At 55.5% G+C, this 14,899-nt stretch overlaps 1 protein-coding gene across 1 annotated transcript in view; it reads right to left on the reverse strand.

Annotated features, from left to right (window-relative positions):
* Window positions 1–14,899, reverse strand: part of WDR59 (WD repeat domain 59) — a 72,599-nt gene that overhangs the window by 39,525 nt on the left and 18,175 nt on the right. The window contains exons 6-11 of the mRNA XM_054170245.1: window positions 14,499–14,536; window positions 11,725–11,813; window positions 8,688–8,804; window positions 7,644–7,721; window positions 5,004–5,160; window positions 1,429–1,508 (exon numbers count right to left, since the gene is read on the reverse strand). Of these exons, the coding sequence (XP_054026220.1) occupies window positions 1,429–1,508; window positions 5,004–5,160; window positions 7,644–7,721; window positions 8,688–8,804; window positions 11,725–11,813; window positions 14,499–14,536 (559 nt within the window). The remainder of the gene's footprint in view (window positions 1–1,428; window positions 1,509–5,003; window positions 5,161–7,643; window positions 7,722–8,687; window positions 8,805–11,724; window positions 11,814–14,498; window positions 14,537–14,899) is intronic.

Genomic DNA, 14,899 nt, shown 5'->3' on the forward strand with positions numbered 1-14,899 from the left:
TAGTACCAAAAGCAGCTGACTGCAAACAAGCACAGAAGGATCTCACAGGAGGAACTGTATTAAAATGAAAGAGGAACACAGGTAGGGGAGCTGCAGAGCAACACAGGTAAGGGGAAAGGACAGTGAGTTCAGGCTGACTTAGGGAACAAGATGCAGAGCAGCACATCTGCCAGGTTGAAAGAGTTGGGGTTGGTCAGCCTGGAGAAGAGAAGGCTCCAGAGCGACCTTCTGGTGGCCTTCTGTACCTCAAGGGGCCTCTAAGAAAGCTGAGGGCAGACTTCTGAGCAGGGCCTGATGTGCCAGGACAAGGGGTGATGGTTTGAACTGAAAGAGGGAGATTCAGACTGGAAAGAAGGGAGAAAGGTTTGACACTGAGGGTGAGGATAGCCTGGCCCAGGTTGCCCAGAGAGGTGGGAGATGCCCCATGGCTGGAACCATTGCAGGTCAGGTTGTTTGGGACTGTAAGCATGCTGCAGTTGCAGATGTCCCTGCTGAGTGCAGAGGGGTTGGACTGGATGAGCTTTAAAGGTCCCTTCCAACACAAACTGTTCCATGAGTTCACTCTATGCTTCTAAGTGAGCCAAGCCCTTTTGACTTGGAGGCAGCTGAGGAGGGATACAATGGAGGTCTCCAGCAGCACAGCCAAGGTGGCTGCTTGTTTCATCTTCAGTGTCAAGGAGCAGGCTGCAAGCTAAACATGTGGAAAGAGCTGGGTTTCCACACATTGTGCAGAAAAGGCATCAACCTCCTTGTTGATGTTTCAGGGGACCAAAATCTAGAGGTCCAAGGAAAGACAGAACCCCTCTGAAACTCATCAAACTCTGTCAAAGATACTCACTAAGCTTCCAAGCTTCAAACTGCAGGAGGCTAGCAGGGCATTTGAGAGTAACATCACTCCAAACCTGCCCTGTTCTCCTCCCCTTCTAAGCCATCCACAGCTGAAGATGAGGCAGGGCAGTGTGGGCCATCATGGCCATATGAACCTCAACTCTGACCCAGCACAGGAGGTCTAGTAACTGCATCAGCCATTTGGAACTGCTGCCAGACAGCATGGCAGGATTCACACCGCCTGCACCAGCCTAAGAGGAAAAGGGAACAAGGGAGAGAGCAGAAGGCACAATTCCTACATTTGCCTGATGCCTGGAATGCCAAGAGAAGGGTCATACAGTCTTGCAGCCAAGGAGCTGGCAATGCCAGCAGTAACTGATCTCCACCCTCCCTAAAGGACTTCTAACAAAGGAACCCCAAAGGTTTTGGGGCACAAACACAGAGAGGCCTCATCACAGGTCTCTGTGCCAGAGCTGAAGAAGAAAGTGCAGTGGCAGCTGGCAGCTCTAGTATACCAGAGGAGGGAGTGGGAGAAGGGAAAGGAGGTGAAGGCAGCCTGGCAGAAGACTGTGAGAGCCCAAGAGGAGCAGGCTTACATACCCTCTGGAGCTGAGAGTCGATCCTCCACATCCGCAGGGTCTGGTCGCGGGACCAGGTCACCAGCTGGTAGTCTTTGGAACCTAGAAAGGACAGAGACAACTTTACAGACCCCACTGAAAGCAGAGAGCCCCAGGCTCAGTGCAAACATTCAAGCAAGCCAGCAGGAACACCCAGTGGACAAAGGCTGAGTTGAGTCTGGTTTTCTGCTTCATGCTGAGCTGGCTGCAGCAGCCTCGATGCCTCCCTGCACCACGGTGACCACAGCTCCAACTGGGGGGGCAGCCTGCAGCAAAGAGGCACCAAATGGGCTGCAAGTTCACCAAAAGAGGAATGAACAGGAGCTACTGCCACACTTACATGAATCACAGAGCCCCACCAAGGTGGGGGTTGGAAGGCATCTCTGGAGATCATCCATGCCAACCCCTCTCCTAAAGCAGGGCACCCACAGCAGCTTGCCCAGGAGCGCAATGGCCAGGGGGGTGTGGGGTGGTGTTGGAATCTCTCCAGAGAAGAAGACTCCACAACCTCTCTGAGCAGCCTGCTCCAGGCCTCACACCAAACAAATTTCTCCTCATGCTCAAGCAGAGCTTCCTGGGTTGCAGTTGGTGCTCACTGCCCCTTGTCCTGTCCCTGGGCACCACTGACAGGAGTCTGGCTGAATCCTCTTGCCCCCCACAGGTCCTTTAGCTCCTGCCGAGCATTGCTCAGCTCCCCTCTGGGGCTGCTCTTCTCCAGGCTCAACAGCCCCAGGGCTCTCAGCCTTTCCTGCTCACAGAGCTGCTCCAGGCCCCTCAGTATCTTTGTAGCCTCTGCTGGATCCTCTGCAGTAGTTGCCTGTGCCTCTTGAACTGGGAAGCCCAGAAGTGGACCCAATACTCCAAGTGTGGTCTCACCAGGGCAGAGCAGAGGGGGAGGAAAACTTCCCTCATCCCTCTTCACATGCCACAGGAGACCATTTGCCTTCCTGGCCACAAGGGCACACTGCTGACTCATGGACAACTTGTTGTCCACCAGCACTCCCAAGTCCTCCTCTGAAGAGCTGCTTTCCAGCAGGTCACCCCTCACCAGCACTGGTGCAGGACCCTACACTTGCCTTTGCTGAGCTTCCTGAGGTTCCCCTCTGCTCAGCTCTCCAGCCTGGCCAGGTCAGGCTGACTGGCAGCACAGCCTCATGGGGGGGTCAGCCACTCCTCCCAGTTCTGCATCACCAGCAAACTGGCTGAGAGGCCACTCTGGTTCCTCCCTCCAGGTCACTGATGGAGATAGTGAACAAGAGTGGAGCCAGCTCTGACCCCTGGGGAACACCACAGGCCTTCAACTAGATGGTTTCTATTACTTCTGCTAAGTATTTCATTTCAAACATGGATGCTGCACAGTAGTTCCCCTGAAGTACTCCCTGTTGATCTGGGGTGATGTCTAATATTCATGCCAGTTGTTTTCTATCTCTAAATAGAAGCAGGGACACAGCTGAGAACCTGATTGCTTTGTATGCTAACTGCCAGGTAAAGAACTCTCTTTTAGTTCATCCTATCTGTTTCAAGATGCAGAGGATCTAAGCCTAAGTTCTGACCTATTTCCTTCTGAAAGATGTGGGTGATGCCAAGACAAGTCCAGGCTGTAATGAAAGACATCCAGCCACATACTCTCTCCCACCAGATAAAGGGACACAGAGCTATTTATGCCCCTGTTTAAGCCTTGGGATGCAGTTAAAGTTTCCCTTGTCCAGCAGCTGCTCCACTTAAGAATTTGCTGCTGCCCAGCTGCTGCCTCCACCCCTCTGCTGAGGCCCAGGGCCTGTGTCAATACAGCATGGCAGACTCTGCACAAGGAGGCTTGTGCTGTCTGGGTGATCTCTGCACTGAAGCAGGCAGGAAATGCTTCACAGAACCATAGAACTGGTGAGGCTGGAAGAGATCTTCTGAGGTCATTCAGTCCAACCATGCACACAGAGCTCACAATCTTACCCCTGCTGCTAAGCTGATGCCATTAAACCAAATCCCTCAGCACCACATCCAGGCAGCTTTTAAACACCTCCAGGGATGGTGATTCCAGCACCTCCCTGAGCAGCCTGGGTCAGGGCCTGAGTACCCTTTCTGGGAAGAAATTTTACCTAATGATGAAGGGAGTGGAACATCTCCCTGCTGAGGAGAGCCTGAGGGAGCTGAGGGCTCTTTAGCTTGGAGCAGAGGAGCCTGAGGGTGACCTCATTGCTGTTGCTAAAGCTGTGCAGGGTGAGTGCCCAGGGGCTGGAGCCAGGCTCTGCTGGGTGCTGCCCAATGCCAGCACAAGGGGCAGTGGGGGAAGCTGAGGCAGAGGAAGTTCCATGGAAACAGGAGGAGGACTATTTTTCCCCTGTGTGGGTGACAGAACATTGGAGCAGGCTGCCCAGGGGGGTTGTGGAGTCTCCCTTTGTGGAGATATTCAAGACCCAGCTGGATGTGTGGCTGTGTGCCCTGCTCTGGGTGCTCCTGCTCTGGCAGGGGGGTTGGACTGGATGATCCTTCAAGGTCCCTTCCAGCCCCTGACATTCTGGGACTCTGTGTAACACCCAACCTGAACCTCCCCTGGCACAACTTGAGGCTGTTGCCTACTTGCTGCATGTAACCTTGTGTGCTTGATTTCTGCTGCTTGAGATGAGCATGACTTCCAGCCTCAGATACACAGCCATTAACTCAGCTAAGACCACACAGCTGTGCTTCATGCCTGCTTCAATGGTCATTCACAAGCTGTCTCAGACTGCAACTCTAGATCCTCACATGGCTCTGCATCACTCTCCTCTTTCTGAAAGAGGAAAAGCAAGGTAGAGGTGAGTTAATGCTGGGGGGGAAACTTCCAACCCACCACACCTAAGAGAGTTGCCCCAGCAGAGGGCTTGGTGGCAGAGGGCTGGAGCAGAACTTTGACATGGCACTGCAAAGCCATACCAGGAGTGGCATCAAAGCCAGACATGTGTGTCCTGTGGCTGGCAGCTGAGAGGTTGGAAGCAAAGCTGTGCTCTGTGTGGTTATCCAACCTCTGAGATGGAATTTCCTACATTTAGCTGCCTAGGCTGGAACATGTAGTCAGGCCTGAACTCTAAGAGCAGCCTCTCTTATCTCACACTCTTCTTCCCCTGCCTGTGCTAGCAGACAGATAAGGTGAGCTCCCTAGGTCTGGGGTCTGCTGGGTGCTTCTGCTCCAGGCAGGGATGTGAGGGGTTGAGTGGTCAGCCCAAAGCTCTGAACACCTGCACTCTGCACCCCTCTAATCCCTTGTGCTCTTCATTCTGAAAGAGCCATTTCAAAACAGACTCACAGGAGCGGGGGAGCAATGAAGAGTGGCCACTGACCCACTCAGCTTTGTTAGCATGGCAACAACAGGGCAACACTTCTGTGGGCAGTGCCATAAACCAGGCATAAAGCAGCTGCAGCCTGTGGGGTGGGGAGGTGCTGGAAAGGGGGTGGGAGCTCCTCCAAGGAAAGACAAGAGTCAAATGGGGAGAGCACAAGCGGTGGAGCCAGGAGCCAAGCTTCCACAGCTCTGCTTAGCTGAGGGCCACAGTGGAGGGGAAAGAGCACATCCAGCCCTGGACTCACCTTCCTTCTGCTTCCTCCACTGGAACTCCAGCACCACATCATCATGTCCCACAAAAGTGTGGACAGGGGTGTTCAAGTCAAAGACATTCCAGAGGAGGAGACTGTTCTCCCGACGCAGCTGGGGGACCATCACTGTCACCAGCCCGTTGCTGAAAGGCTTGAGAGAGACAAACACCCTTCCAGTTAGCCTTGGGGAGCTCTGCTCCCAGCCTGCTCCTACCATGCCCTCATCCCTTCCCTGTCCTAGCAGGAATGTGTGGGCTTTAAAAGGAGCTCAGCACAAAACAGAAGCAGGCCTAGAACTGAAGGGGAGTGGGGGTGGTGTCCAAAGCAGCTGGACCAGTGTTTCCCAACAGAAAAGATGTCATGACTTGGGGACAGTCAATGCAGATCTCTGATCTCCACTACCTCCCTCTGCTGCATCCTCACTTCTCAGCTCTCAGGCTGCAGGGATTTCACCCTTGGCTCTTCCCATATCACAGGTTGAGAACTGCTGCCTGGGGACTGAGCCCCAGCAGCTGCTCAGGGTCACAATGCTCAGAGGAACACTGGAAGCCAGTCTTCCCATCATGGGAAAGGGGATCCAAGAGGCAAGGCACAGCACTGCTTTCAGGCCACATTCAGCTGTCTGGAGAGCCAAGAATGGATGTGACTGATGGTAAGAGCCTTAGCTTCACGTGGCTGGCTGCTTGCTCTCTGAAAGGCAACAGCTCTTGGGTTTGATATGCTGCAAGTGGCCACTGTGGCACACTTGGAAGCTCTGGGAGTAAAGGAGGCACTCAGAGAGGGAACAGCTGCTGCATTGCTCTGTGCAACAGGCACCAGTACTGGAGCTGAGAGCTAAAACAGGACAGTGAGAGCAGCAGCCACCTTCTGAGCCTCCTGCTCCCAGAGTCCACCACCTGCTCCTGGGCTCTCACCTGCCAGGAGGATGATGCCCACGGCTGCGATCACAGGAGGGCATGGGTTGGAAGGGACCCTAAAGATCAACTAGTTCCAACCCCATGCCATGGGCAGGGACACTTCCTACTAGACCATGTGGCTCAAGGCCCCATCCAACCTAGCTCTGAACATGTAAAGGCCTGGAGCCTGCACAGCTTCTCTGGGCAACCTGTTCCAGGGCCACACCACCCTCGCAGGGAAGAATTTCTTCCTAATGTCTACTCTAAACCCAGCTTCTTCCAGTTTGAAGCCACTGTCTCTCATCCTGTCACTACAAGCCCCTGTGAAAAGCCTCTCCCCGGCTCTCCTGTAGCCCCTTTCAGGTACTGGAAGGCTACCTGAAGGTCTCCCTGAAGCCTTCTCTTCTCCAGGCTGAACGATCCCCACAGGGGAGGTGCTGCAGCCCTCTGATTATCTTTGGGCCCTCCTCTGGACCCACTCTAACATTTCCACGCTAGATCTCACGCTGCCAGCCCGCCCTTCTCTCTCTCCTCACGCTGCCATCCAGCCCTTCTCCCCCTCCTGGCGCTGCCAGCCCGCCCTTCTCCCCCTCCTGGCGCTGCCAGCCCACCCTTCTCCCCCTCCTCGCGCTGCCAGCCCGCCCTTCTCCCTCTCCTCGCGCTGCCAGCCAGCCCTTCTCCCCCTCACACTGCCAGCCAGCCCTTCTCCTTCTCCTCTCCTCACACTGCCAGCCAGCCCTTCTCCCCCTCACACTGCCAGCCAGCCCTTCTCCTTCTCCTCTCCTCACACTGCCAGCCAGCCCTTCTCCTTCTCCTCTCCTCACACTGCCAGCCAGCCCTTCTCTTCTCCTCACACTGCCAGCCAGCCCTTCTCTTCTCCTCTCCTCTCCTCACACTGCCAGCCAGCCCTTCTCCTCTCCTCACACTGCCAGCCAGCCCTTCTCTTCTCCTCTCCTCACACTGCCAGCCAGCCCTTCTCTTCTCCTCTCCTCACACTGCCAGCCCGCCCTTCTCCCCCTCCTCGCGCTGCCAGCCCGCCCTTCTCTTCTCCTCTCCTCACACTGCCAGCCCGCCCTTCTCCCCCTCACACTGCCAGCCAGCCCTTCTCCTTACACTGCCAGCCAGCCCTTCTCTTCTCCTCTCCTCACACTGCCAGCCAGCCCTTCTCTTCTCCTCTCCTCTCCTCACACTGCCAGCCAGCCCTTCTCTTCTCTTCTCCTCTGCTCACACTGCCAGCCAGCCCTTCTCTTCTCCTCTCCTTACACTGCCAGCCAGCCCTTCTCTTCTCCTCTCCTCACACTGCCAGCCAGCCCTTCTCTTCTCCTCTCCTCACACTGCCAGCCAGCCCTTCTCTTCTCCTCTCCTCACACTGCCAGCCAGCCCTTCTCTTCTCCTCTCCTCACACTGCCAGCCAGCCCATCTCTTCTCCTCTCCTCACACTGCCAGCCAGCCCTCCTCCCCCTTGCCCTGCCAGCCCTCCTCCCCCTTGCGCTGCCAGCCCACCCTCCCTCCTCCCCCTCGAGCTGCCAGCCCTCCCTCCTCCTGAGGACACCCCACTGCAGATTTGCTTCTCCTGGGGCCTTTCCTGCCCCAGGCCGGATTTTCAACGCCAATTTCGTAACTGCTGGTAAACAACCGTTTAACGATGCCCTGCAGTGGAACAGGTGAGAAGCCCTTCAGCCCTTCTTTCTTTAACACCTCCTTTGCCCAGCAGGGCTGGTGGGAGTCCCTCACTCACCGTGTATCTTGCCTTCCAGACAGGAACCTGGCAGGGAAGGATATTGAGGTATTTCCGAGGCTGACGGTAATCCCAGAACTTAAAAAAGAAACAACAAGCAGGAAGACAAAGCAAAGGCAGGAGTCAGCTGGCTGCACCTCCAGGCTGCAGTTTGCCACGTGGCTTGCAGAGGAAAAAGCAACCCAGAGCAAAAGGCATGCCAGGGTGCCCACAGCATGATTAGCAATCCCCTTCGTTAGCGGTAGAGATGGCCCCAAAGGACGAAGAGCGAAGCAGCATCTGGCAGCATCTCCCCAACAACGAGTGGCTTGGGGGGAGATTCACAGTGATCATGGCTTGAGTCATTAGAGCAGGGAGACAAGGCAGCCTGCTTGAGCTTTCAGAGCTCCAAGGTATCCCTGCAGGCTGCCAGCCAACGTGCCAGTCCAGGCTGGAGGCAGGCCCACCCTGCTGCCGCTGCTCATTTGGTAATGAAGAATCTAACCTTTTGCTTTGCTGGAACAGGCATCCATTGCATTTGCCTCAGAGCTCAGCTCAATGTGAATGAGCTCCATTTGGCTGACATACAAAGCAGGCTGCTTCCCCCCCCCCCCCCCAAGGAAAAGGCCCTGCCTGGCAGTGCTTGAGGGCAGCCTCTTACTGATAACCTGATTTGACATGAAGCTGGGAGCTCCAGAAGCTCAAGCGTGTCTCCCCCCGACCCCAAAGTTGTAATCAGCTTGAGGCTGACAATGCTGCCTTTTGGGGAGAAGGCTCTTCTGGCACCTGTGGCCAGCTGCCCTCTGGCAAGCAGCGGGCAGGAGTGGTTGTTTTCAGCTTCAGTGCTGCCCAAACCACCACAGAGAGATGGCAAACAGATGTCTGCCCACCCCAGGACGACTTCTCTGCCTCTCCTGCACGCCCCTGGCTCAAACACACACACCAAACCCAAAGATCCAGCACCTGCCAATGGCAAGCACTCCTCAACTCTTCAGCAGTGGTAGAAGAGGATCTGCTCCACCATCCTGACCTCTCCCAAGCAGGAGTCCCAGAAGCAACACTCACCCTGACAGAGTTGTCCTGGCTGGAAGTGGCCAGCGTGTACTCATTGTCTGGATGCCAATCCAGACCATGGATTTTGGAGAGGTGAGCTGCCAAGTACTCCACTGCAGTGCTGGGTTTCTGCAAGGAGAGACATTTTCCTTCTCAGAACAGAACTCCTAATATTTGGTTTAGGTCTTTGGCATCAAAGACGACACTTCAGCAAGGGCAAGAGGGGTAGAATGCCCCCCTGAAGACACTTCAGCAAGGGTAAGAGGGGTAGAATGCCCTCATGAAGACACTTCAGCAAGGGCAGCAGAGACAGAATGCCCTCCTGAAGACACTTCAGCAAGGGCAGCAGAGGCAGAATGCCCTCCTGAAGACACTTCAGCAAGGGCAGCAGAGGCAGAATGCCCTCCTGAAGACACTTCAGCGAGGGCAGCAGAGGCAGAATGCCCTCCTGAAGACACTTCAGCGAGGGCAGCAGAGGCAGAATGCCCTCCTGAAGACACTTCAGCGAGGGCAGCAGAGGCAGAATGCCCTCCTGAAGACACTTCAGCGAGGGCAGCAGAGGCAGAATGCCCTCCTGAAGACACTTCAGCGAGGGCAGCAGAGGCAGAATGCCCTCCTGAAGACACTTCAGCGAGGACAGCAGAGGCAGAATGCCCTCCTGAAGACACTTCAGCGAGGGCAGCAGAGGCAGAATGCCCTCCTGAAGACACTTCAGCAAGGGCAGCAGAGGCAGAATGCCCTCCTGAAGACACTTCAGCGAGGGCAGCAGAGGCAGAATGCCCTCCTGAAGACACTTCAGCAAGGGCAGCAGAGGCAGAATGCCCTCCTGAAGACACTTCAGCGAGGGCAGCAGAGGCAGAATGCCCTCCTGAAGACACTTCAGCGAGGGCAAGAGGGGTAGAATGCCCTCCTGAAGACACTTCAGCGAGGACAGCAGAGGCAGAATGCCCTCCTGAAGACACTTCAGCGAGGGCAGCAGAGGCAGAATGCCCTCCTGAAGACACTTCAGCGAGGGCAAGAGGGGTAGAATGCCCTCATGAAGACACTTCAGCGAGGGCAGCAGGGACAGAATGCCCTCCTGAAGACACTTCAGCAAGGGCAGCAGAGGCAGAATGCCCTCCTGAAGACACTTCAGCGAGGGCAGCAGAGGCAGAATGCCCTCCTGAAGACACTTCAGCGAGGGCAAGAGGGGTAGAATGCCCTCCTGAAGACACTTCAGCAAGGGCAGCAGAGGCAGAATGCCCTCCTGAAGACACTTCAGCAAGGGCAGCAGAGGCAGAATGCCCTCCTGAAGACACTTCAGCGAGGGCAGCAGAGGCAGAATGCCCTCATGAAGACACTTCAGTGAGGGCAGCAGAGGCAGAATGCCCTCCTGAAGACACTTCAGCGAGGGCAGCAGAGGCAGAATGCCCTCCTGAAGACACTTCAGCAAGGGCAGCAGAGGCAGAATGCCCTCATGAAGACACTTCAGCGAGGACAGCAGAGGCAGAATGCCCTCCTGAAGACACTTCAGCGAGGGCAGCAGAGGCAGAATGCCCTCATGAAGACACTTCAGCAAGGGCAGCAGAGGCAGAATGCCCTCCTGAAGACACTTCAGCGAGGGCAGCAGGGGCAGAATGCCCTCCTGAAGACACTTCAGCGAGGGCAGCAGAGGCAGAATGCCCTCCTGAAGACGCTTCAGCGAGGGCAGCAGAGGCAGAATGCCCTCATGAAGACACTTCAGCGAGGGCAGCAGAGGCAGAATGCCCTCCTGAAGACACTTCAGCGAGGGCAGCAGAGGCAGAATGCCCTCCTGAAGACGCTTCAGCGAGGGCAGCAGAGGCAGAATGCCCTCCTGAAGACACTTCAGCGAGGGCAAGAGGGGTAGAATGCCCTCCTGAAGACACTTCAGCAAGGGCAGCAGAGGCAGAATGCCCTCCTGAAGACACTTCAGCAAGGGCAGCAGAGGCAGAATGCCTTCCTGAAGACACTTCAGCGAGGGCAGCAGAGGCAGAATGCCTTCCTGAAGACACTTCAGCGAGGGCAAGAGGGGTAGAATGCCCTCCTGAAGACACTTCAGCGAGGGCAGCAGAGGCAGAATGCCCTCCTGAAGACACTTCAGCGAGGGCAGCAGAGGCAGAATGCCTTCCTGAAGACACTTCAGCGAGGGCAGCAGGGGCAGAATGCCCTCCTGAAGACACTTCAGCGAGGGCAGCAGAGGCAGAATGCCCTCCTGAAGACACTTCAGCGAGGGCAGCAGAGGCAGAATGCCCTCCTGAAGACACTTCAGCAAGGGCATCAGGGGCAGAATGCCTTCCTGAAGACACTTCAGCGAGGGCAGCAGATGCAGAATGCCCTCCTGAAGACACTTCAGCGAGGGCAGCAGAGGCAGAATGCCCTCCTGAAGACACTTCAGCGAGGGCAAGAGGGGTAGAATGCCCTCCTGAAGACACTTCAGCAAGGGCAGCAGAGGCAGAATGCCCTCCTGAAGACACTTCAGCGAGGGCAGCAGAGGCAGAATGCCCTCCTGAAGACACTTCAGCGAGGGCAGCAGAGGCAGAATGCCCTCCTGAAGACACTTCAGCGAGGGCAGCAGAGGCAGAATGCCCTCCTGAAGACACTTCAGCGAGGGCAGCAGAGGCAGAATGCCCTCCTGAAGACACTTCAGCGAGGGCAGCAGAGGCAGAATGCCCTCCTGAAGACACTTCAGCGAGGGCAGCAGAGGCAGAATGCCCTCCTGCTGGGAAAAGGCAAACAGCTCAGCAAAAGGAGCTGCAGGTCCTGTGAAGGTGTGACAAATTCCAGCCCTGAACCACACTTCTTATTTAGTGGAAGAGTGAAATACTATGAGACTGCAAGCAGCAGCAGGAGGCCATCTACCTTCTCTCTTCAGTCTTGTGGACTCCCAATGCTCTCTAGTTTATATCAACTCCCAAGAGAGATGTGAGATCAAGCAGTGGATTGTTTTTTTCCCCCCTCTCAGTCCTTCTCTGTGAGCAGAGGGCTGTCTGCCTGCCTGCACTGGGTAGGAGGGAATGCCCACAAGCTGCTCAGACCCCTCTCAGCTCACCCTTTTGTCCCATATTCGGACGTCCCCGTCGTGGCTCGTGGCTAAACAGTTGGCATTTTTCTTGTTCCATTTGACCTGGGAAGCTCCAGCTGCAGGACAAACAGAGCAGGTCCAAACAAGCAATTAAACATCAGGTAAGTGGCACAGCAGATCCCTGTGACCTGTGCACAGAGCTGCTCTGCTTAGCACAGGAAAAGGCAGCTCAGAGGGAGGAGAGCCTAGGAGCCAGCGTGAAGGGTGGCACGATGGCCCTGCTCACTGCAGAGGGATTGGACTAGGTGACCTCTACAAGCCCTTTCCCACCCAAACCAGTCCATGATTTGCCAGCAGATCTAGAGAGGGGATTCTGCCACTTTGCTCTGCTGAGACCTCACCTGGAGTGCTGCATCCAGCTCTGGAGCCCTCAATATAGGAAGGACCTGGACCTGATGGAGAGGGTCCAGAGGAGGGCCACAAATGATCAGGGGGTTGGAGCTGGGAATGTTCAGCCTGGAGAAGAGAAGGCTCTGGGGAGACCTAATAAACAACCTTCTAGTACATGAAGGGGGCTACAAGAAGGCTGCAAAAAGACTGTTCCCAAAGGCCTGCAGGGACAGGACCAGGGGCAATGGCTTCAAACTAGAGCAGAGCAGATTGAGATTGGATGTGAGGAGCTAGTTCTTTACTATGAGGGTGGTGGAACACTGGCACAGGTTGCCCAAGGAGGTGGTTGAGGCCCCAGCCCTGGAAATATTCAAGGTGAGGTTCAACAAGGCCCTGGGCAACCTGATCTAGTTGGGGATGTCCCTGCTGAATGCAAGGGGGTTGGATTGGATGAGCTTTGGGAGGTCCCTTCCAAGCCAGACCAGTCTATGATTTGATGAACAACATCAACTCCTGGCTCCTCAGCAAGGTGTTTGTGTCCTGAAAAAGCTCACAGGCAAGAGTGCTCCACTGACATGCTTGAGAGATCCTCAGCACCCTTTGCTGGACTCAATTCAAATCCTCATGCCTGTCAGCTCAGGTGCAGCAACTTCCTCCAGGCAAGAGCTGCAGGTTCATCATCTCCTCCCAGACTGGAAACAGGAAATGGGTGGCCCAGGGGAGGTGGTGGAGTCACAGCCCCTGGAGATGTTCAAGAAACTTGGGGCCATGGCACTTTGGGACATGGTTTGATGGTGATGTTGGGTTGATGGTTGGACTGGATGACCTCAGAGGGCTTTGCCAGCTAGAAACACTTCTATGGAATCCCACCTGGTTCTGTGCAAGCTGCTTCCAGGTGCTCATGGATGGATGCATTTGTCTCCTTAACACCCTCTCTAGTGGCTGATGCTCTACAAGCATCTACAAATACAAGTGTAGGAGAAGGTTGAAGGGCAGGTGGACCTTGTATCTGGTCAGCTGAAAACTGGTGGCCAGAAGGTGGACCAGAAGGCCCAGTGGTCAAAATACACCAGAGAAGTCAACAGACATCAATGGCACTGTGAAGACACTGGATGATGGTCTAGATAATGATCAAAATGATACCATGAGGGCCTCAGTCAAAGGCCTAAAAGCAGAAGTTGGTTGGTTACTTCCCCTAAGCAGCTTCAGATGATGTGGATTGGTCAGATACTGTCAGAGAAATGCATCTTCTCCTCAGCCTTCCCCTGCCACTGCTCTCAAAACATTTTAAACTCATCAGAAAGGTGAAAGCCCAGGAGAAAGCTGAGCAGACCTCAGCCTGCTGCTGCTCCTCACCTCCACTACCCACCTCCTGCTGCACAGTGAGCAGATTCATCCTGACAACCTGGCAAAAAGCTCATCCAGGGGGGAAAAAAAACCACCACCCTGCAAATAGGCTGCCAGTTAATTGAGTTGATTCACTCCCTGAAGGGTACCCAAATGTCTAGAGCAGTGCTAAACAGAGCTAGGCAGGGGAGGCAGGGAGCTTTCCGGGGAGCTCAGCGCTGCGCTGGCTCCGCTGACCCATGAACCCTCCCCGCTGGCAGCAGAGCCCAGGGCTGCTCCTTTCTGGCTCAGGAAGGGTTTTGCATCACAGAGATGAGAGGTTTGCTGGCTGGGAGGGGTAGGGGGAGAAAGGGAGCCACTGCAGATGTGTGGCCTAAGGAGACTGAAGCAGCAGAACATAAGAGATCTATGCCATGAGGATTGCTGAGTTACTGGGGCCAGTAGCTGAGGCAAAGGCCATTCTGGACTGCCATGCAGCACCTGCCAGCTGGTGGCTTTACAGGCCACTCACACTGCCACCAGCTGTGCCTAGCACCTTTCCAGCACCTTGGTGTCACTGCTGAAGGTGCCCTGGGAAGGGCCAGTTGGTATCCCCAGCCCCTCAGGGGGCAGGCTGGCACTCAGCAGCGTTCAACACCACTGCTCAGGGGCTGATTTGGTTGATTTGAATCAGACACAAAGGGACAGGGACAAATCACAGGCAGGCAACAAGGGCAGCAGCAGGGAAGGAGCTATGTCCAGAAGGCACAAACACCACAGGCTGTCCACCAGCTTCAGGACCACCACTGTCCTCCACGGCTGGGAGCCTCCCAGGGGTCCAACATGGCCCCTTGAATTCTGCCCTGTAAAAGAAGCCAGGAAATGGAAGCTCTCAAGCTGCTCCTGTAAAAGAAGCCAGGAAATGGAAGCTCTCAGGCTGCTCCTGCATGAGGCAATCACAGGTGGTGGCACTTCTGTGTTCTGTCAGTCTCAAAGCATGAAGGGAGGGAGGACTACCAGCAGGGGCACGGGACACTCAGTTGGAGGCATGACACAAGCCTCTGTCACACGCATGCCATACTTACCTACTGCAGAGAGGGAGACTGTAGGCTTCCTGGTGTCTCTGAAACACAACATGGCTCATGTGAGCACCCACAGCACAGCCCAGCAGGCACCAGCCTCCCCAGGCTGCTCCTTCCTATTGCCAGGATCCATTTGCTTGCTGCCTCTTGGCAGCTCATGTGCCTTCTGCTTAGCGAAACACGCCACGGGAAACGCAACAAAGCAAGAGGTGAGCAGCTGGGGGACAACAGCCAGCCTGCCTTGCCAGCACAAGGTCTGGACACAGGATGGACTTGAAGGGGACCAGAAGGAGGAGAAATGTGCAAAGTGTGGCACGTGGCAAGCCACCAATGTGCACTCCCAGCCCATGGCCTGGGCTGATCCCCGGCAGCGAGGGCAGCAGGGGCAGGGAGGGAAGGAGGGG

This window comes from Dryobates pubescens, chromosome 19, assembly GCF_014839835.1.
Source record: "Dryobates pubescens isolate bDryPub1 chromosome 19, bDryPub1.pri, whole genome shotgun sequence".
NCBI classification, from domain to species: domain Eukaryota; kingdom Metazoa; phylum Chordata; class Aves; order Piciformes; family Picidae; genus Dryobates; species Dryobates pubescens.